Raw genomic sequence first — 21,242 nt, forward strand, 5'->3', positions numbered from 1 at the left:
AATCTCCACTCCCAGATCTGCTCTGAGGATCCTTCAACCATCTGTTATAAATTTGAAAATGTGTTAGGGATTGGAGAAAGCAGAATTACCCTTTATGCATTATCTATTAGGAAGCCTTCCGTAAGCCAAAAAACACTAATTCCATTTTATCCTTTGGTAAGTACATATTCACTTTTGCATGTTTGCTACATACTTAACAGATTCATCAACTCATCAAACAGAATCAGATATACCTCCTGAACATCCAGAGGTTCAAGCGTTTGTACAGCAAGCTATAGATGCTGCCATGATATCTCCAATATTGCTGCCACCAGAAGCATATACTGAAGTATTGGAAGAAGCCCTTTCAGCGGTAAAAAGGCCTCAGTATCATATGAAATAGTTATAAAGAAACATTTTAATAATTTACATTTATATATATTTTCTTTTGAAATTTTCATTGCATAACATAGATATAGACAAAACAGTCACCAAAGACTATTATTGTTGAGATTATTGTTGATTATTACACCCACATGAGATCACATGTTCGCATACTATTAGGTATAAAATGTTTTGTCCTAAAGCACTGTAAAGAAGCGTTAATCCCACCGCTTGTCAACAAAAATGTAAAGAAGCAGCCCTAATCTCACTAGATGCCACCAAAAATTATGTGAGGAAGTATTAATCTTCTTTAATGCCACCAATATTCTGTGAGGAACCTTCTTTTAAATATCAATTAAGCTGCCACCAATATGTTTAGAGACGCTGGATTATGTCTCTGTTTATCTTTAGTTGTGTTGTGAGGTGACTTTGGTAGTGTGGAATGCACCAAGCATGAAAGCAATCGAGGAGGCAGGTTTGAAATACAAAGAGAACAAGATTTATTGTTAACAGAACGTAATTGTTGCAGTTTTGAGAATTTGAACTTGGCACAAGGCTTGATGTTACAAAATGGCTGGTTTGAGATACATGCTTCTAATGATACAATTCTACAAACTTCTTCTTTAGTGAAGTGCTTATACTACTTCAGAGTTCCCTATTGTGAATATCCACACTGTTTGCCCTATACTCGGAACAAACCACTGATCACCAGTCTTTCCTTACTGGCAATCCTGAAAACCCCCTCTGTTAGATTCCTTTAACCTAAGCAATCTAACAAGGTAACACCTTCAGCTTTCTTGCTGAAGAAATATTCACAAATTCTAGGAACTACTGAATTCTCACAGCTTCACAACAGAGCCCTAACTGGCTCTCCTCTTCCCCGGGTCTCTTCCACCGGACTAAACTACTTTCCCCAGAGTCCTTTCTTGACTCTGCTATTTCCCAGAGCCCTTAACTGGCTCTGCTCTTCTCCGGGTCTCCTCCACCGGACTGGAGCTTAACTGCCACTTTCAAACCTTTTACTCCTTTAGCTCCGCCCACCTCCTCTGCTGCCTTGTCTTGTCACCATGGCAACCTATCCCTCACAGCTAGGCCATGGCAATAAATGTAATACATAAATACAGATTCAACACAGTACATTTAACACTCTATAATAAACATTATAAATAACACTTTATAATGAACACATCTCTACACCTTCCTCCCCAGAAATATTATTTTTTTGGACCATTCCCAGTCCCAGAATGGCAAAAAAATAATTCCACATATTATCCAACAATAAATACATATATATCAATTCTGAAAGGGAAACATATTATGGTTAAGTATATTTCAATTACCATACATACAAACCTTTAACCTATGAAATTCTAGTATCATCTATGGATGTGGTATCAAAGTCTCACATTTTTATACTTATACATATATTCGTAAATATCTATTGCCTATTGTAAAACATATATACCTATCACACTTTATTATAATGGGATTATATCTTATATCTATGGTATGAAACATATACAGTTCATCACTGTAATAACATCCTATATTTTATAAGTCTATAATAAAACAGGATACCATTTTTTTTAAATATTACACTACATTACACATCTATTACCTTTCTACATTAACACTTTTATTATGCAATGTGTTATTTGATCTGGCCCTTGTAGAGAATAAGGTTTTTGTTTTTTTTTCTTTTACCCAATTCCAATTCTCCTTTCCCTGATACCCAGTCTCAAATTACAACAGGCCAATACACTTCCCCCCAGTACCACATTCTTCTCCTTTCTCCTCTCCGCTACTGGAGTTATCCTCTTTCCATCTGGTCTTCCAATTATCAGGAACAGTTCTGTTTTTATCGAGTTCTAAGGCTTGGAATGAGACTTGCTTCAGCGTAGCACTCTGTTGTTGCGAAGAATCAGCACTTCCTTGAATATTCTCTCCTGGTCTTGAAGAGAACTCGCCACCGTTGGAAGAACGAACAAGAACACCTTCTCTCTCCCTTGTGATCTCATCACTGTAGTCTGGATGGACCCCCGAAGCTGGAAATTGTAGATTTTTCCTTTTATCACCAATATAGTCTGTGTATATTAGTTTTCTTGTCAGTCTATCAACTTGGCTTTTATTCTCTCTTTCTTCTTTGTTCAAGGATAAAGGAGATTTCTCTTCCGACACCTGGCCAAATCTTCTTTTTCTGCTCACCCTCTCTTCAGATGTAGACACATCGACATGTTCAGAGTTAGCAAGGAAGAGTTGATCTAAAGTTTTACTCTCAACAAAATGTCTCTCTTTTTCACCATCACCTGTCATAGGGTACAATCTTGTATTTATCATTTTGTTGATGCCAGCTCTTTGATAAGTTTCACTTAAACTCTTATCCTCAGCTATAGTTCCATTCTTTAGAACTTCTTTTGTTTGATCATCTGGAACTTTTACAGTGGATGAATCATGTCCAGAAGTCATCTTAATTTCAATTAGCCCTTCAGGTGTATGGATCTTTGTTTCACAGAAGACCCCTGGGTATTCTGGACTCGCATCAGCTTCTACTGTCACATCTAGAGTTTGTTTTTCTTCAGCTTTCCCTTTAGATTTTATTTTATTGTCTTTGTCAAAAAGTTCGGCTGAGGTAATTTCTTTATGTGGAGCTGAAGGAAATACATCTTTTAAGGCCAAGGATTCCTCTTTCTCCTCAGAATTTATCACTTGTCTTTCCAGACCTATTGTTTCTATACTCTCTTCACTGGCTCTCAAATAATCAGCCACTGGAATCGGCTCTGCTGCAGGGCTTGTTCCTCGTTTGCATGGTCTCTTCTGGCTGTACACTTCTGACTTTATATTTGGAACACCATCTTCAGCAATAAATCTATAGGGTTGTTCTTCTGCCCTTTGTTCCTGTTGAATTTCTCTGACTCCTCCTGTCTTCTTAATAAGCTCAGCAACTGTAGTGCTAGATTCTGGATTTTCATCTCCATCCTGTTGTATGGCAAAACACATGGCTTTTTGATCAGGGCTTTTGTTGTTATATTCTTCCTCCTCGCACGTCATTCTCCAGTTTTCAATCTTTTTAGCCACGCCATCCAGCCCAGAGGCAGCTCCTCCATCTTTGTCTTTCTCATCTTCTTGTGTCACCTTCCTGGCTAGTTTTGCGAGCCTTGTGGCTCTTTTGATGAGGGACAAATGGCCTGGAGTCTCTGGCTGAAATTCCTGGTGCCATTCCACAGCTTGTGCCACAACTTCTATGGCACTGTTTAAATCTCCTCTGCGCCTCAAACATGCCGCCAGTGTCAAAACTAAGTCTGAGTCACTCCTCAGCATTTCTGTATCTTTTAAAATTATGTATGTTTCATGTACATGGCCTTGATCCCACTTTTGTATTGCCATAGTCAACTTCTCATGTTCGCTCTTTAATTCATCTATGCTTTCTTTCTTAGCCTCCTTTTGTTCTATCTCAGCTGTTTCCATAACTTCTTCCCTTTCTACTTTTGGCTGTGACTCTCTAACTGTCACTACAGCTGTCCCTTCAGCTATAGTATCCGCCATATTGGCTGCTTCTGAGGTAATCGTCTTCTGTCGTCTGGTAGCCGTATTTCAACAACTTTTACCTCACAACTTATTTTAAAATTAAACTTAAGGCACTCGATTAGTTGTTACACGAATCCCGTCGTCTGCCACCAAAAATGTAAAGAAGCGTTAATCCCACCGCTTGTCAACAAAAATGTAAAGAAGCAGCCCTAATCTCACTAGATGCCACCAAAAATTATGTGAGGAAGTATTAATCTTCTTTAATGCCACCAATATTCTGTGAGGAACCTTCTTTTAAATATCAATTAAGCTGCCACCAATATGTTTAGAGACGCTGGATTATGTCTCTGTTTATCTTTAGTTGTGTTGTGAGGTGACTTTGGTAGTGTGGAATGCACCAAGCATGAAAGCAATCGAGGAGGCAGGTTTGAAATACAAAGAGAACAAGATTTATTGTTAACAGAACGTAATTGTTGCAGTTTTGAGAATTTGAACTTGGCACAAGGCTTGATGTTACAAAATGGCTGGTTTGAGATACATGCTTCTAATGATACAATTCTACAAACTTCTTCTTTAGTGAAGTGCTTATACTACTTCAGAGTTCCCTATTGTGAATATCCACACTGTTTGCCCTATACTCGGAACAAACCACTGATCACCAGTCTTTCCTTACTGGCAATCCTGAAAACCCCCTCTGTTAGATTCCTTTAACCTAAGCAATCTAACAAGGTAACACCTTCAGCTTTCTTGCTGAAGAAATATTCACAAATTCTAGGAACTACTGAATTCTCACAGCTTCACAACAGAGCCCTAACTGGCTCTCCTCTTCCCCGGGTCTCTTCCACCGGACTAAACTACTTTCCCCAGAGTCCTTTCTTGACTCTGCTATTTCCCAGAGCCCTTAACTGGCTCTGCTCTTCTCCGGGTCTCCTCCACCGGACTGGAGCTTAACTGCCACTTTCAAACCTTTTACTCCTTTAGCTCCGCCCACCTCCTCTGCTGCCTTGTCTTGTCACCATGGCAACCTATCCCTCACAGCTAGGCCATGGCAATAAATGTAATACATAAATACAGATTCAACACAGTACATTTAACACTCTATAATAAACATTATAAATAACACTTTATAATGAACACATCTCTACAAGCACAAACCTAGAATTATTTTTTACTGAGAGTTCTAAATTGGCCAGAATTAATGGGAGCTTAAAAGTTGGACTTTAGAGAGACAACTCATATACAACATCCTGCAAAAGCTTTTAAACTTTTGTTTCCCCCATTGTTATGTTATAGACCTTCTAATTCAAAGTATATGTTATAGCTTATATAACACTCAAGTCCACAATTTAGCTTCTTTGATGTCCATTTATTATACATAAAATTATTGTTTAATTGACAGGTATGGAAGAAAGCTGGTGCTTAATTGCAAATGAAGTAACAACTTGTTCTTATATTTTTCAAAGCTGCCCCTCAGAAATCTGTGTGTGTGTGTGTTGCAATTTTTTTAAAAAAAAACTGCCTTCAGATTCTTCCCAAAAGGCCAGATGTCTCTGGAAGTAGTGGTAGTTTTTGCTTTACTTCCCTTCTTTTAAAAGTCAAGTTAAATTATGTTTTCCAATCTCACATTTGTTTCAACTTTCCCCCTCCTTTTCAGAATAATGAAATATTTCTTCCTAACCAAAAGACTGTTCTTAAAAACTGATACGTTTTATTCTTACATAAATTGTGATGATAGAAGTAGGCATTTCCAGCTCCCAACCTCCCCCCCTATTTTTGAAATGTTTCCATTGTCTTTTCATTCTGCCCATACTTCCAGAATTCATTTGTTAAATGTTTTACCCCTTCCAAAAAAAACCCTCATTTTTCATTAAAACAGTGAATTTCTGCCATTGTAAAAATCCTTCACTTATATATACTCAGTAGTTGCTACTCATTACTGACTTCCTGCTTCAACTTTGATTGAAGCAGCAAGAGTGGAAAAGGGAAAGAGGAGATGTTGTTAGAAACATTCTTCCACTTTCTCAATTTGACTAGTACATTATTGCAGCTTCCCCATATGTAGCAGAGCAGATGTTGAAGGAGAGTGGTTTTCTGCCCTCCTCAGGAAAGGGGACAAACTGGTCATGAGGATGAGGGGGCACATTAACTTGTTTTCCTATTTAAGGCTACATCCTCTCTTTAAACGGGTATTTAGGGATTGATTTTTCCATATACAGGAATCTACTGTTTATGCACTACGGCAATTTAGTTCTTTAAAAATCTCTAGGGTTGTAGTATAATAGTAGTAGTAGTAGTAACAACTTTATTAATAACCCGTCCCATCTCCCCTAGGAGACTCGGGGCGGCTTACCATTTAAGAAACAATAACGGTGCTATTCCCATTTTTGTTTTTTTAGAGCAGAAGCAAAATCATCACCTACGCACACATATGTATTCTGGAGAAGGCTGTCTAAGGATCAAGTGCTATGTGGGGAGTGAACTTGATCAAGGAAATGAGATTCCTTGAAGTTTTTCTTAAAGTGGGAGGGCATTTTAGACAGGGAAACAGGAAGGAACTTTGAGAGGCATTAAGAAGTTGCATTAAACAAATCAATTAAAATAAGTATAAGTCAGCACAAATTGGACTAAGCCCTTCAGTGTGTCCATATTTTTACATGTCTTCATGCTTGTGTTTAGAATTTTATATATTATTAGAAATGTCAGAGTATTCATGTAGATAGATACCGGAGGTGTAGCAACACTGAGGAGACTCTGGACACTTTCACACTATACAATTAAAGCATTATGATTCCTCTTCAATTGACATTGGTGCATCCTGTGTAATCATTGGGATTTGCAGTCTCAAGGAGGGGCATTTAGAAATCCCATCTAGATAACTGCTGTAGTGTCTGGCCAAACTACAAAGCCAGGCTTCCATAAAACTCAACCATAGCACCCAAAGGGGAATTTTAGTTGTCTAAATTTATAAGTATCTAGTGTGAAAGAATCTTCTAAAAAATAACAAAGCCAGAACAAGTTCCAGACTGTTTTTCGGAGCATTTATTATGATGCTGACATGGGGAAGAGCTTTGTGCCCCAATAGCACTGTTATTCTTATTTTACAGCAGGGGTCCCCAAACTAAGGCCAAATGTGGGGTTCCTAGGTCATTTACCCATCCTCCGCCCTAAACTTTGGCTTAGGGTCACCCTAAATCTGAAACAACTTGAAGGCACACAACAACCACCACCATCCTTCTTAACTTGATGATGTCATCAGCCAAAAGCACGGCCATATTTCCCATTGAAATACTAGTAAGCTTACGTTAGTTAAAATTGTTCTTCATTTTAAACATTGTATTATTCATTTTTTTGTACTACAAATTAGATACATGTGGTGCACATAGGAATTTATTCATGTTTTTTTCAAACTATAGTCCAGCTCCCCAACAGTCTGAGAGACCGTGAACAGGCTCTCTACTTTAAAAAGTTTTTTCCCCCTATTTGGAGATAATAGACATTTAAATGCTTCCTCGTGGTTTCAGTTTTGAATGAATTAATCCTAGGCACTGATATGTACTGGACAAAACCAATGCCTAGTCATTTTTAATCAACATTTGAGAAGAGAAATTCTCTAAGCCCAATTTTCTCATATTGGACTCAGTGAAAAGCAATATTTTAACCTAAAAGCCTTTCATTCAAGCCATAATGTGGGGACATGAAAGTTCTGCCTCTTGCAGAAAACCTCCATGGATAGAATAGTCTTTCCTCTGCAAACTCAATGGCTTTCATGAGAACAAAGCAATAAAACAGCTAGCATGCTCTCTTCCTCTACATTGACTGTACATATGATTAGCAATGCCACAATAGGGCTTCACTTTTGAGTAAAGATACACAGGATTGTACTAATTGTCACAATATCACTTTCTGTTCTGCAGGGGTAATGCAGAGAAAGGCTGTAATTATTGATTTTTAAAATCTAGTGACAAAATCTAATTGTTGAAGTTTTCATCTCTATACTATAGTGAGAAGAGAAATGACATAGTGGGAATCAAGGATGTCAATTTAAAGGGTAACAAAAATGCCTATCCATGCTTAAGTCTCCAGCTGGGATCAAGGGGAAGCAATAGGAAGCCTTTTATTAAAAGCACATGAACCTTTAAAAAGCTTCAGTTGACTGCCGAAGCACACTGCTTCATGGGGAGCAAAACCCTGCTTGGTCTGTTCATACACACAAAACGGCACAAAAGAGGTCTAGGGAAAGGGTGGAATGCTGTGGGGAACAATACAGAAACCTCTGGGAAGTGAGAATTTCCTAACTATTTTGTCTGGATTCTTTTTTAAAGTGAGTGAACATAGGCTAACAATTCCAGAAAAAAGACCTAATGTGGAAAAGACCTAAGCTCAGCTTGGGGCAGTCATGTAAACCATTCTTTTCATCCTAATAGGATAGTGTGCTTTATGAGTGGGCTCTGTTATATTTTATAAGAATTCCAAGGCTCACAAAAATGCAAGCGAAATAATTCATCACTCATTGATCACTCACACTTGCTTGCAGAATTTCAGACCATTAAATCTGTTATTAATTTTGTTGTTATATTACAGCTTTCTGAAACAAATAAGGACAGATATCCTGGATCTGCAGCTAAAGGAGGATGGGTAATGGATAATTTTCCTCCCCTGTCAGAGCATTGGGCAGCTTTGTCAGAAAACGGACTTCTACCTGATATTGTGATTTGTTTAAAAAATGCTGAACAAAATGGTTAGTACTTTTAAAGAACGGATCGTTCTAAATTAAATGATGTTTATTTTTTACTAGTTTATGGACCTGGTTTTGCCTGGGTTTGCATTTTATTATTTATTAGTAAAAGTAATAGTTTTACAATTGTATGGGTGGTTCTCTCACCATACTGAAATACAAAACAGCACTTTCTCTGTCCCTCGGGGAATGATCATATCTTCCTGATAGAGGTCTTTATAGCAACCTTCTGATGGTCTCTTGTAGTTGCAGCTGGGCCTTTCCTGCTCATTTCTAAGTGGTGAATCATGTTACTCAATTGTCTTATATATTTGCAGCAATTGTACTGTGTTTGCTTTAGGAGTGATTTGTCCCAAGGGTTTTTAAAAATGTATTCTACAATCAGCACAGTTTATTAAATAAGCAAACTTAATTACCATAATAAAACATTATGCAGTTGTTTCTCTGTCCCTCAGGTACTGACCACACCTTGGGGATTTTGGTCTCCATGGCAATCCTCTAGCTGCAAGAGGGCAGTAGTTCCACTAGAGCAGTGGTTCTCAACCTGTGGGTCCCCAGATGTTTTGTACTTCAACTTCTAGAAATCCTAGCAGCTGGTAAACTAGATGGGATTTCTGGGAGTTGTAGTCTAAAACATCTGGGAACCCACAGGTTGAGAACCACTGCTCTAGTGGATCTACTGGCCTCTTGCAGCTGGTCCTGGCTGAAGGCAACTCCCTTGCCATGGGTTCCCCAGATCAGCTCCATTAGGTCTTCAGTCAACATGGGCCTGATCCACTTCTACACTGACCTAAATAGCCAATGTAGAAGTACCCCAAGACTTATTTTGGCCATATCATGGTAAGACATGATCTAGTAGAAAACTAAATAGTACTTGATAAAGTAGAAGGCAACAGGAAAAGAGGAGGATCACATGCTTTTGTGACATTTAAAAACAACTTTCAAAATAAATGTTATTAGCTTTTGAATACTGTTTACTGCATTAAAGCATCCTCCCAAAGAAAGTAGTCCCTTCAAAAGCATTCATTGTTATCAGAACTTGCTGCTATTTTCAGGTCTTTCCTCGAAATTACAAAATTAAACCATATTACGCAGTTAAGTTTTATTTAAAGATCTATAATTCCTAAGATGTACGTGGCATCTTATTCTGTTCTCGTCTATCTCTTTGCAGGAAGGCTATTACTTACTCGATTGTACCAAGCAAATAAAGAAGAAATTGATGCAAAGATTATAAAAAGACTAGTAGAAGAAGCTTTAAAGAAGAAACAAGAGGAGGAAGAAACCAAGTAAGACATTTGAAAAGTCCAGTGTCATTGTTTTAATACAAGTTACACAGAAAAATATGTATTGTGGTGGTTCAAAAAACAGTATTGATTTGCTCTAAGAATTATGCATACACACACTAACAGCACAATCTTATTCATGCCTACAGAAATAAGTGTTACTGAGTTCAGTGCAACCTATTTTGCAGGAAAGTGGGCTTCATTGAACTCAATGGAATTTGCATCTCAGTTTTGCATAGGATTGCAATCTAAAACAGTTTACCATGAACTATAAACTTTAAGATGGAAAATGATTTACATAAAGATATGAATTATGTAATCTATTGAAGAGTAATTTATATTGTTTATTCATTAAGATATCACTTTGTTTCAATCATATTATAAAAGCTTTGCAATCTTCTAATTGCAGAAGAGAACTACAAGAAATGTTGAGATTGCAAGCAGAAGAATTTGCTGAAGATAGAGGTAAAGAGTTGTGTCAAAGCTAATGCTGTCTAATTGAGCTGTGCAGGAAGTGTCTGACATGTGATTGAATACAAAAGCCAGCATAGTGATCTTGTTTGCTATGTATTAATCTTGTTGTGTTTCAAATAATAATAACATCATTGTAGACAAAAGTAATCCTCATCCGTACTTTTTAAAACACACAATATACAGGGAAGATATAGGAAAACTTCAGAAATGTTTTTAAAGCAGCAAAATTCTCATTCTCTGTGGGAGGGAAAGTGACGTTCATAATATATTCCTCTTAACATCTAGACAAATTCTTATTTAAGCAAAGGATGTTTTGCTCTCTTGTGTCACCCACTGACACAGGCGTTCTTTGTTAATTTTACACATTTGGATGATTCAACAAAACACGTACTCTGGAGAAAAATGCATTTGCCTTCAGAATATGTAGATTCTGTGTGGATGTAAGTTGCCATCCCATATGGAATAACTTGGAAACAGACTCCATTGAAATCAGTGAGCTCATGATTATTCATCTTTTATCCTTCATTTTTATCCATAAACCACTGCTAAGCTGTTAGCACTTTAAAAAAATAATTATTTCAATGTGTTTGTTAAATAAATCTACCCTTTGTGGTGTTATTTACAATCTTCTATTTTGTCTGACTTGGTCACGGTGGTCCACACTCTGGTTACATCCCGTATAGACTACTGCAACACTCTCTATATGACTGCTCGGAAGCTGCAACTAGTCCAATGCTCGGCAGCCAGGTTACTGATAGGAGCTGGGTACAGGAATTACACAACTCCCTTGCTGCACCAGCTCCACTGGCTGCCAATTAGCTTCTGAGCAGAATTCAAAGTGCTGGTTTTAACCTATAAAACCCTATATGGTTCTGGCCCAGGGCATTAAAATATTCCGGAGAGGCCCTGCTCTCGGTCCCGCCACCTTCGCAAGCACGTCTTGTGGGGATGAGAGATAGGGCCTTCTCTGTGGTGGCCCCTTGGCTATGGAACTTTCCCCTGAGTGAGATCAGGTCTGCCCCCTTCCTCCTGTCCTTCAGGAGGCTAGTGAAATCCTGGCTATGGAACAAAGCATTCCCAGAATAATAGCTGAAACCGGTTACAGACAAAGTGAGCGACCACATATTCTAACGGAGTTGGATTTGATTATATTCTGGCAATTTGGCTTATATGTATTTTACTGTATATGTATTTTAATCTTATATTGTTGTATGATGTTTTAGTTTGTATTATTAGCATTAAATCTTTGCTGTGAGCTGGTCTGAGTCCCTCTATAGAGGTGAGAAAATCAGGATATAAAAGTCTTAAATAAATAAATATGCACTTTCAAAGAATTAATCATTCAGGAAAAACCATGGACTAATATCTGTTTGATGATATTCTGCTTTTTGAGCTGTTAATTTTTCAAGCCTAAATTTTACTTTAATAATCAAGCAATGATCAAAGGAACATTTTGGTCAGCTTGACCTATGCCTGATTAATTAGCCATTTATATTATATGCATCAGAGGCACGTTGATCTCAAGTCTTCTCCCAATGTGATACAACCTTTAGGGGAAATAATTATGCACACACAATTCATATTTTTCTCTTAACATAAATGTGTGCTTAATTGCTACAGGTAATAGGTCTAAATAGGGATCTTGTTTTATGTGGAAAGGCATGTATTTAGGGTCAAAAAACCTGTTTCGCATTGGGGTAACTTAGGACATCCTGTAATCAAATTATGTTGTACGGAGGAAGAGCAGACACCAGCTGTTCAAAAAAGACCCCACATTATTTAATGTGCAGTTATGTCCTCACGTTATTTACCAATATTATTGCGGGGAGAGGATCCATCTGTGTGAGAATAGCAGATTCCCTCTATTACTCCTGTTACTCCTCTTATTTTGCAATGGTTTCTAGCCTGTTGTCAAAAGTTTTGCATGGTTTGAAGGGCCCTCACAAGCAAATAGATCCTCCAGGAATCTCAAACTTCTGCAGGACTTCAGATGGATCTTATAAATGCCTGCATCACGTGTCACTCATCAGGGTATTTTGTGGACAGTCTAGCAAATTAATGCAAAAGTGGAAAGGTTTGATTTGGACTGAAAGAAAACAAAAAAATATTAATTTTTTATCTAGGAGAAATCATAGCATCATTTCTTCCACAAATGAATATCATTACACAAATTTATGTGTATTTTCGTGTTATGGATCATAAACTAGAATATGAATATGTTTCAACTCTCCCTTTCTAAAACTGGGCACACTAGGTTTAAGGGACATTGATTGGAATTTTTGTTGTATTGTTAGAAATATTCATCCATTACAAAACAACAAACTCAGTTTTGCCACTAAGTGTCATTTTCAGGCCCCAGCAATAGTTTTTGATGATGAGATTGGACTTTCCAGAAGATCCTCTGAAGTGTTATAACCATAGGAGCAGAGGTGTGTGTGTGTGTTTAAATGGGGGTATAGTTTTAATTATGACCATAGCAGCAGGGATGGAAAAATGAAACTTCCTATCCAATTGTACACAGAAGGCCCTAGCTACTATTTACATTTTAAATTGTATTAACCATGTCTGATACATTATAGTACATTAATTTACACTGGTGTAAATATGCTCCAATCAGCCCCAGATCCAGCATGTCTGTCCGATCCAGGAGCATTGCTTACACAGCCGAAGAGCGCAGCCACTCCTCTGGGGTGTTGCTTACCTTACCTCTTTCATGTTTCATGGTGCCTGCACAACAAACGGGAAGAAGATAGGAGATCCCTCTTCCTCCTTCTTAATTACAGGGCACCCCATTTTTTCTGTCATTTGCATCAGTGCCTGTGTGATCAGAAAGAAGGAATTAGGATCAGCTCCTTCTGCAAGTGCTCCATTCCGATGTCAGCCGAGGCATCCCCAATGACCAGGAGCTCTGTGTGAGCACCAGCAACATGATACTTCTCCCTTGTAATATTGAACACAGGGAAAGGGTGATGGCACCAGTGTCCCATCTGGATAGCGAATCAGGCCAAATAAGATCTGATCAAGCTGTCCAAACTGCCCCAAAGTTGCAGGATACTCTGAAGTTTGCAGCAAAATCGGGCGTATCCCCCAGCTTTGCCTAAACTGGTGAAAAACTGGTTTAAAGCTAAAAGCCCCAGGATACTCACCATAGGAAGCTGTGCATCATGAATAATGATGATGATGATGACCCCACCACCATCTCCCCGAAGGAACTCAGGACGGGTCACAAAAAGCACACCATAATGCCTCAAGAAACAGAATACATTCACATAGACAACATACTTTTGTATACAAAACAACAACAGTGTTCCATTCACAGTAAGCTGAGTATATTTTATTTGTGTAGTTTGTTATATCAACACCCAGGACTTTTTTTGTAGTCTTACCTCAAAATAATTCTGTGTTCTGCTGTTATGAACCTCTGTGAAATTACATCAAACTTGAATATAGACTTCACTTTGTATTTCCTCATGAATACATAGAGCCCTTCCTTGCAGTATTATATAATATGCAATCTGAACATCCAAAATGGTTTTCTGCCTGATACCTTGAATAGCATGTCTTTTTTTTTTTTACAGAATCCATAGATCTCCAAGAGCAACCATCTGGGTCGCAGTCTAAAATCCAGGATGAGAGTGAACCAGATCAAACAGTACAAGTGACTGAGTCTGATCACTCTAAAACCGAAGAAAAGGGTTAGATTTGTGTGGTATAATTTTTTTGTGCATCAGAACAAAATTAGATTTTTGAACTAAATCTATGCAAAAGTGAAACTTTGTAAGCCAACTGTCTCCTGATGTAGTTTGCTAGTATAGCTTGACATTATAATTAATAACAGCATTCCATATAAAGTATTTATATGCACATATCTAGCCCAGTTCCCTTATTTCCATTCTTCCAAATGTGTCACATCATTGCAAAGGTGCCACAGAGTGTGTTGGAGTTTCCTTCTCTGGAAATGTTTATTCATAGGCTGGCTGGACATCTGTTAGGAGTGCTTTGATTGGGTGTTCCTGTATGGCATTTCAAGGATTGCCACAAAGAGGAAAGTGCAATGTTGTTCTTGGCTGCCTCAGTGGGTAGAACTAGATCTAACAGTTTTAAGTTATAGGAAGGTAGATTTCAATTGAATATTAGAAGGAACCTCTTAATAGTGAGAGTAGTTGGGCAGTTGAACCAACTGCCTAGAGAGGTAGTGGAGTCCCATTATTTGGTTGCCTTAAAAAAGAAGCTGGACAGCTGAATGCTGAGAATGCACTGGCTGGAGCTCCTGCATTAAGCAGAGGATTGGACCTAGTTCCCTTAGGGCATCTTCCACTTATAGGATCCTATAACTTTTCTCACATTTTTAGTTTTACATTTTTAGTTTCACTGCAGAGTGGAGAGTGATCAAAATTAAATAATGAACCCCAGTACAGTGCCTGAAACTTGTATAGTTCTAATTCCAGAATCAGAACCATTGGAAGATCAGCTTGAAGAACAAATATCTACGGATTTGAAAGAGCATGGGGAGTCTGGTGAAACTGGTGAGATTTTGCATTTAAATAATAAACTATTGTTTTTATTCACATGCTCGTGAAATGTATTTCACCTCACAGATAATCGTGAACTGGATTTTTGTTATTGTGCCTGTAAACTGCAGCTTTGATCCGAAGCTATTTTAAAATATAGTAATCTTAGTCAGGCAGCAAGCACGTTGTAGTGATCTTTTGAGTCAGGGCAATAAAGCGGCAATAGGAAAGATGACCAGGCCAATGATTTGACGTGGATGACTAGGACAGTTTTAAATGGTGTATTTTAATATTTTGATTTTTTTTAAATGTTTATGTATTGTATGTGAATCTGTGTCCCGGCATTGAATGTTTGCCATGTATATGCTGTGCTCCGCGTCTCCTTCGGGGTGAGAAGGGCGGAATGTAAATGTTTTAAATAAATAAATAAATAAATAAATAAATAAATCTGAGTGTTGGATTCTGACATGAATCCCCACTTGCTAAGGGAAACCCAGCAAGTGACCTTTAGAAACTCACACTCTCTCAGCCTCAGAAGTAAGGCAAACCCTCACTGAATAAATCTTACCAAGAAAACCTCATGGCAGGAATGCCATAAATCTGAAATCACAACACACAACAACCACTTCAGTCAAGAGCATAGTCACAAGTACTGTCAGGAAAAACTTTCTTTCTGAGTGCTATCAGCTAGCAGTCATGTACACAAGATTAGGTTCCTATCTAGACAGAATAGTGCCTGTGTGTATGTGCCTTCAAGTCACCACTTGACTTATCAAAATCCCAGGAAGTTCTTTAGGGTTCTCTTAGGCAACCTTCCTGGTGATCACTGGAAATCTCTCATAAGAAAAGCTGGCTTTGTTTTTGTTTGTTTTTTCTCCTCACACACATCCAAAGGTGAGAGTAGTCAGAAGGGATAATAGTCATGCCAACTGCATGTTCAGAGATAGGAAGGGACTTGAATCTGGTCCACCCCTCAAAATCAGGGCCTCCTCCAAATTCCAAGGTCACACTATCCTATGCTAGATGAACAAAGCAAAGCAGCAAACTAAAAAAAAAAAAAAAGACTCACCAGGCTAAGATACACCGAGGCTTGGTCAAAGTTTAGTTTAAGGAGACATTTGGAATTCCCAGCAGCTCCATGCTCCCATGACAGACTGTGAGTGGTGGAAGCGCCTTCCTTGGAGGCTTTTAAACAGAAGTTGGATGGCCATCTGTCAGGGGTACTTTAATTGTGTTATTTCTGCATGGGAGAGGTTTGACTACATGGCCCATGGGGTCTCTTTCAATTTTATGATTTTGTGATTCTATAAGTCACAAGTCAAGCAGGAATAAACTGGTTGGAGGTAGCCAGTGCCTTGAAAAGAGAAGTGTCCCACTTGACCTAATACTTACATTTCTGTAACACATATTCAACATACCTAGAATACAGGTCAATTGTATTAATGCATAATTGAATGTTTTTAATAGTTACCTTCATTTTATTTTCTAGGATAAAAGGTATAAAAATTGGGGGAAATATGTTGAACTGCTCTTCTTTTTTGAAGTATAGGAACCTATCTCTATTCTGTTCATGTTACCTCTACCTCTGGTACCAAATTTTCTGGTAAAGAAGGAATGGCCAGGTATAACTGAGTTATACCTGTATTTTGATATCTTATTCCCCTATGAATAAAGAGTAGGGATGCTTTAGACCTGTAACTGCCATCAGCCCCACAGGGGCTGGTCAATGGTTGGGGACTATTAGAGTTGTATCTTAAAGCAACAGGAGGAATAAATGTTCTTCATATAAAGTGTGTCAAAGGAATAATTGTTTTTGTCTTCTCACAGAATCAATAGAACACCTTGAAAGTGATGAAAAGTCTGAGTCACTGACTCTAAAACCGAAAAGCATTGCATCTGAACTAGGTTAACTTTATGTTTTTTCCCCTTTACTCCTTGCATTCACCAGTTCTTCTATTATTTTTAACTATCAAACAGCATATAGTTCTTTTAAAATTATAATTATAAAAATAATTTTCTTTATATGCTAAAAGCCCACGTTTGCACTTGGCCTGCTATGTAATTAACTAACTACATGCAACGTTAATGAAGTTACTGGAGCTTCATTGTTCTCTCCCTCCCCTCAAAAGTATTAATATACCACAGAATCCTGGCTATTGAAAAATGCAATTCTAAAATAGAAGGGAAAAATCACATCACATATAATTAAATTTAAAAGAACAATTCATTTGAAGAAAACACCAGTAATAGCCAGCTATTGTGAAAGAGTAGAAATCATGCTGTTACAAGTGAGACTGTTCCAGAACATTGCTCAATGGAGTACTCCTCTTAGCTGTTTGAGGCAATTAATGGTGTCCTCCTCCAGGATAATTCATTTCCAGGCTCCAATTTTCTGTAGTTCTTTTTTCTTATCACAATTATTATTCTTTGGCTACTGAGGGTGGTGGTATGAAAAGACATGAAAAGGGATGGTCTTAATATACCATTCTTTCCTTTCTGTCATAGAGCAATGCCAGTTGTGTAAAACTGGACATAGGACTTAGTGGACACTCACACCAGTTCTCTAAGTACACTTCTAGCACTTGTGCCAAAAAGCATACAGTAACAGTTTATATAAAGAGCAATCTCAGTGAGAGGCTGGAAGACCCTCCACTTTAGGTGCATCTGCACTGTAGAATTAATGCAGTTTGACTCCACTTTAACAGCTGTGGATCAATGCTATGGAACCCTGTAGTTTTACAATGTCTTTAGTCTTCTATGCCAAAGAGTGCTGGGGGTCTCACCAAATTACATCTCTCAGGTTTCGATAGCATTGTGTCATGGTAGTTAAAGTGGTGTCAAACTGTATTAATTCTATCTTGTTAGCTCACTAGAAGTCAGGTCTTGCCTTCTCCCTAATATATCTTACAATGTTTAGAACATGGAGAATGTGGAGAATGTACAGCCTTTGGGGCAACATTTTGGGACCTCCCCCCACTCCCATTTTTTCAGAACCCCCAATTTTTAATGGGTTATTTTTCACCCTCTCTCAAGTTGCTTTTCAAACACTGCAAAACACAGCATTATGCCCTCCTCCCAAACAACACAGGAGCCCTTCATACCTGGAAAAGCCATTCCATTGCCCAAAAATTGTGACACCAATCCTGATCGCGTGAAGTGTGCCCACTGTGACCTTGAGAAGTGGGGAAGGGTGAAAAATATTCTCCACAGCTGCTCAACTGTGTTCTAGAATATTAAAAGAGGTGTGTAGATACATAAAGAGATTTCTGTTGTCTTCACTACAACTTGGATGTTGTGCACATGTAGTAAGATACCTAGTGGCTTTGAGGGCTCTCCCAGTTGCAATTTATGGAATGTTACTGTGGAAAGCAAATCTTGAGGCTCTGACAGTGCCTGAACTGATATAATGCATACAATTTAAATAGTTTTCTAAAATAAAATTTTATTTGTACAGGAGTCAAACTTCCTGAATATCCTGAAGATGGTTTCCCAGATGTGCCAGAAATGGATCCACTTAAAAAGAAGCTCATTCAGTTTGTGCAAAATTGGCACAAAATTGAGGCAGCAGCTGGAGAGACAGTCTTGGTTCAGACTGTTGAATTAGAAATTGAAGGGCAAACTCCAGAGATGCTACTTGAACAGAGCACTTTAGCTATGGAAAGTAAGCAATTCCCTTTTTTAAGATTCCTTCTGACTCAGGAGACTTTGAATGTAGAACCTATTTTTAAAGATCTAGAAATGCAGGCTGTAGTAAACTGTAAAAATGGAAATGTTTGATAGACTATTTTAATAAAGTTATTATTATTATTATTATTATTATTATTATTATTATTAAATTAAATAAGTGCAAAAATATTGTTTTCTACCTGAGACCAAAATCAGTAGATTTTTATGTGATTGCTCCACACTCACCAACTGGAGAATGGAATGAAATGGAAAAGTAAACAAATTCCTTAAAATCAATGTGCGTGCATGCATGCAACTGAAGAATCTTCTTGAGATAGATATATAGAGAGGGGGGGGGGGGAGTGCTAGCTTAACTGAGGCTCTAATCAGTGCCAGTATGTTGACTTAGACATCTTCTCTACCTGCTCCACTAAGTTATCATTGCTACAGTAGACCCTACTGGATTAAAAGTCTGAGTCTGGAGAAACATTGAGTGATACCTCAGCCTTGATAGAATGATGGTTGGGAGTAAAGTAGATCAAAGTGGGGAAAATGTGGCCACATACCGCCAATCATATTTGTGACTTTCTAGAATCCCATGTTGCCCACCACTCTTTATTAATTCTTGCCACTATGCTACCAAAATTAAGTAACTCCCCTCACAAATGTGTGTGCATGTATGTATGTGTGTGTGTACACACACACATACAGTTTAAGTTCTATATGCAATTTGAGTAAATAATTTATTTCAGGACAACATAATATCTCACCTTTTAAAAAATGTCACAATTTATTTCTGGTCTTGATTGTATAGATATTTACTTTTTAAAAGCAATGGGAAGGGAAGCAGTAGAGGTTTTAATTTGAAAATCCCCAACAGGACCTTTCAAGTATCAAGGCTGGGAATTATGTCCTGAAGATGAGGATGAAGAACAAGAAGATTTACAAGCTGAAGCAGATGCATTGGCAGAGGAGGAGGAAGAGGAGGAGGAGGATGAAGATGAGGATGAGGATGAAGAAGAGGAAGAAGTAAGCAGTGTTCTAAAATTGAGACATTGTTTATAGCTGTAATTTTAAAAACATAATCTCCAACCTAGAGTTCTCTGCTACGGTGTACAGTGTGCTTTTTGTTTTTGTCATATAGGTGAGGAGAGCCACTGGATTTGTAGTTTAGATATTTAGAATTCACAGCTGGAGAGCTCTAGTGCTTCACCAGGCTACTCATCCAAACTATTTTTATCTCTCATTTTAACAGTTTTGTACCTCACCTTGAGAGAGTCGAGTAATACAATTATTATTATTATTAGAATTAGAATTTGTCAAATGCACTAGGGAATGCCAGAATAACTGGCTGCTGTATGTTTGCAGTCTGCTGAGAGCCAACAGTTGGACTGCCTAATCAGACAAGTCAGACCAGCATAAGAAGAGGGAAGTGTTTGCCCGGCTCATTTGAGGCATTCTCCACCATGACCTCCTCCTCTCTGCTTACCTGTTATCAGTATTATCAGAACTGACAATATTGATCACATCATAAATAAAAGCCACTTGAAATGCAACAGTGGATATTCAGCCTTTTATTATGTGGGTTCTCCAAAATAGGTTTAATGGGCTGGAAAAATAGATTCATCATAGTAACACTCAATGCCTTATCTGAAATATTTTGCTTTTGTCAGGATGAAGAAAAAATGGCAATGAGAAAGAGACATGTGGGTGATACAAAGCACTTTTGTCCAGTGGTTCTGAAGGAAAACTTTATCCTATATCCAGGACTTCCTGAAAATGCAGCTAAATATCGAGAAAAGTACTATTATTTTGCAACTCCAGAAAACAGAGATAAGTTTTTGGAAAAACCTGAAGAATATGTGTCTTGCAATGAACCACTGAAAGTATGTAACATTTTAAAATGATTTTCATATGTCTATATTATATTGTGGCAAGTTCTTGGTGGGATGGGCATACCAAGCCACCTTGTCTCTCTCCTGAGGAATCTGTACAAGGACCAAGTAGCAACAGTAAGAACTGACTACGGAACAACAGACTGGTTCAAGATTGGGAAAGGCGTATGGCAAGGCTGCATACTCTCACCCAACCTTTTTAACGTGTATGCAGAACACATCATGCGATGTGCGGGGCTGGATGAATGCAAAGCTGGGGTGAAAATTGCTGGAAGAAACATTAACAACCTCAGATATGCAGATGACACCACTCTGATGGCCGAAAGCGAGGAGGAGCTGAGGAGCCTTCTAATCAAGGTGAAAGAAGAAAGCGCAAAAGCTGGGTTGCAGCTAAACATAAAAAAAACCAAGATTATGGCAACAAGAATGATTGACAACTGGAAAATAGAGGGAGAAATTGTGGAGGCCGTGACAGACTTTGTATTTCTAGGCGCAAAGATTACTGCAGATGCAGACTGTGGCCAGGAAATCAGAAGATGCTTACTTCTTGGGAGGAGAGCAATGTCCAGTCTCGATAAAATAGTAAAGAGTAGAGACATCACATTGGCAACAAAGATCCGCATAGTCAAAGACATGGTATTCCCTGTAGTCACCTACGGATGTGAGAGCTGGACCTTAGGGAAGGCTGAGCGAAGGAAGATAGATGCTTTTGAGCTGTGGTGTTGGAGGAAGGTTCTGAGAGTGCCTTGGACTGCGAGAAGATCCAACCAGTCCATCCTCCAGGAAATAA

General features: G+C 38.2%; 1 protein-coding gene across 1 annotated transcript in view; it reads left to right on the plus strand.

Moving 5' to 3' along the window:
* AK9 (adenylate kinase 9) overlaps positions 1-21,242 on the plus strand; it is a 71,321-nt gene that overhangs the window by 26,385 nt on the left and 23,694 nt on the right. The window contains exons 16-25 of the mRNA XM_060753156.2: positions 201-352; positions 8,470-8,626; positions 9,795-9,909; positions 10,316-10,371; positions 13,959-14,075; positions 14,829-14,906; positions 16,719-16,796; positions 18,346-18,552; positions 19,438-19,586; positions 20,231-20,443. Of these exons, the coding sequence (XP_060609139.2) occupies positions 201-352; positions 8,470-8,626; positions 9,795-9,909; positions 10,316-10,371; positions 13,959-14,075; positions 14,829-14,906; positions 16,719-16,796; positions 18,346-18,552; positions 19,438-19,586; positions 20,231-20,443 (1,322 nt within the window). The remainder of the gene's footprint in view (positions 1-200; positions 353-8,469; positions 8,627-9,794; positions 9,910-10,315; positions 10,372-13,958; positions 14,076-14,828; positions 14,907-16,718; positions 16,797-18,345; positions 18,553-19,437; positions 19,587-20,230; positions 20,444-21,242) is intronic.

The sequence above is a fragment of the Anolis sagrei genome, chromosome 1, assembly GCF_037176765.1.
Source record: "Anolis sagrei isolate rAnoSag1 chromosome 1, rAnoSag1.mat, whole genome shotgun sequence".
In the NCBI taxonomy this organism is placed as follows: domain Eukaryota; kingdom Metazoa; phylum Chordata; class Lepidosauria; order Squamata; family Dactyloidae; genus Anolis; species Anolis sagrei.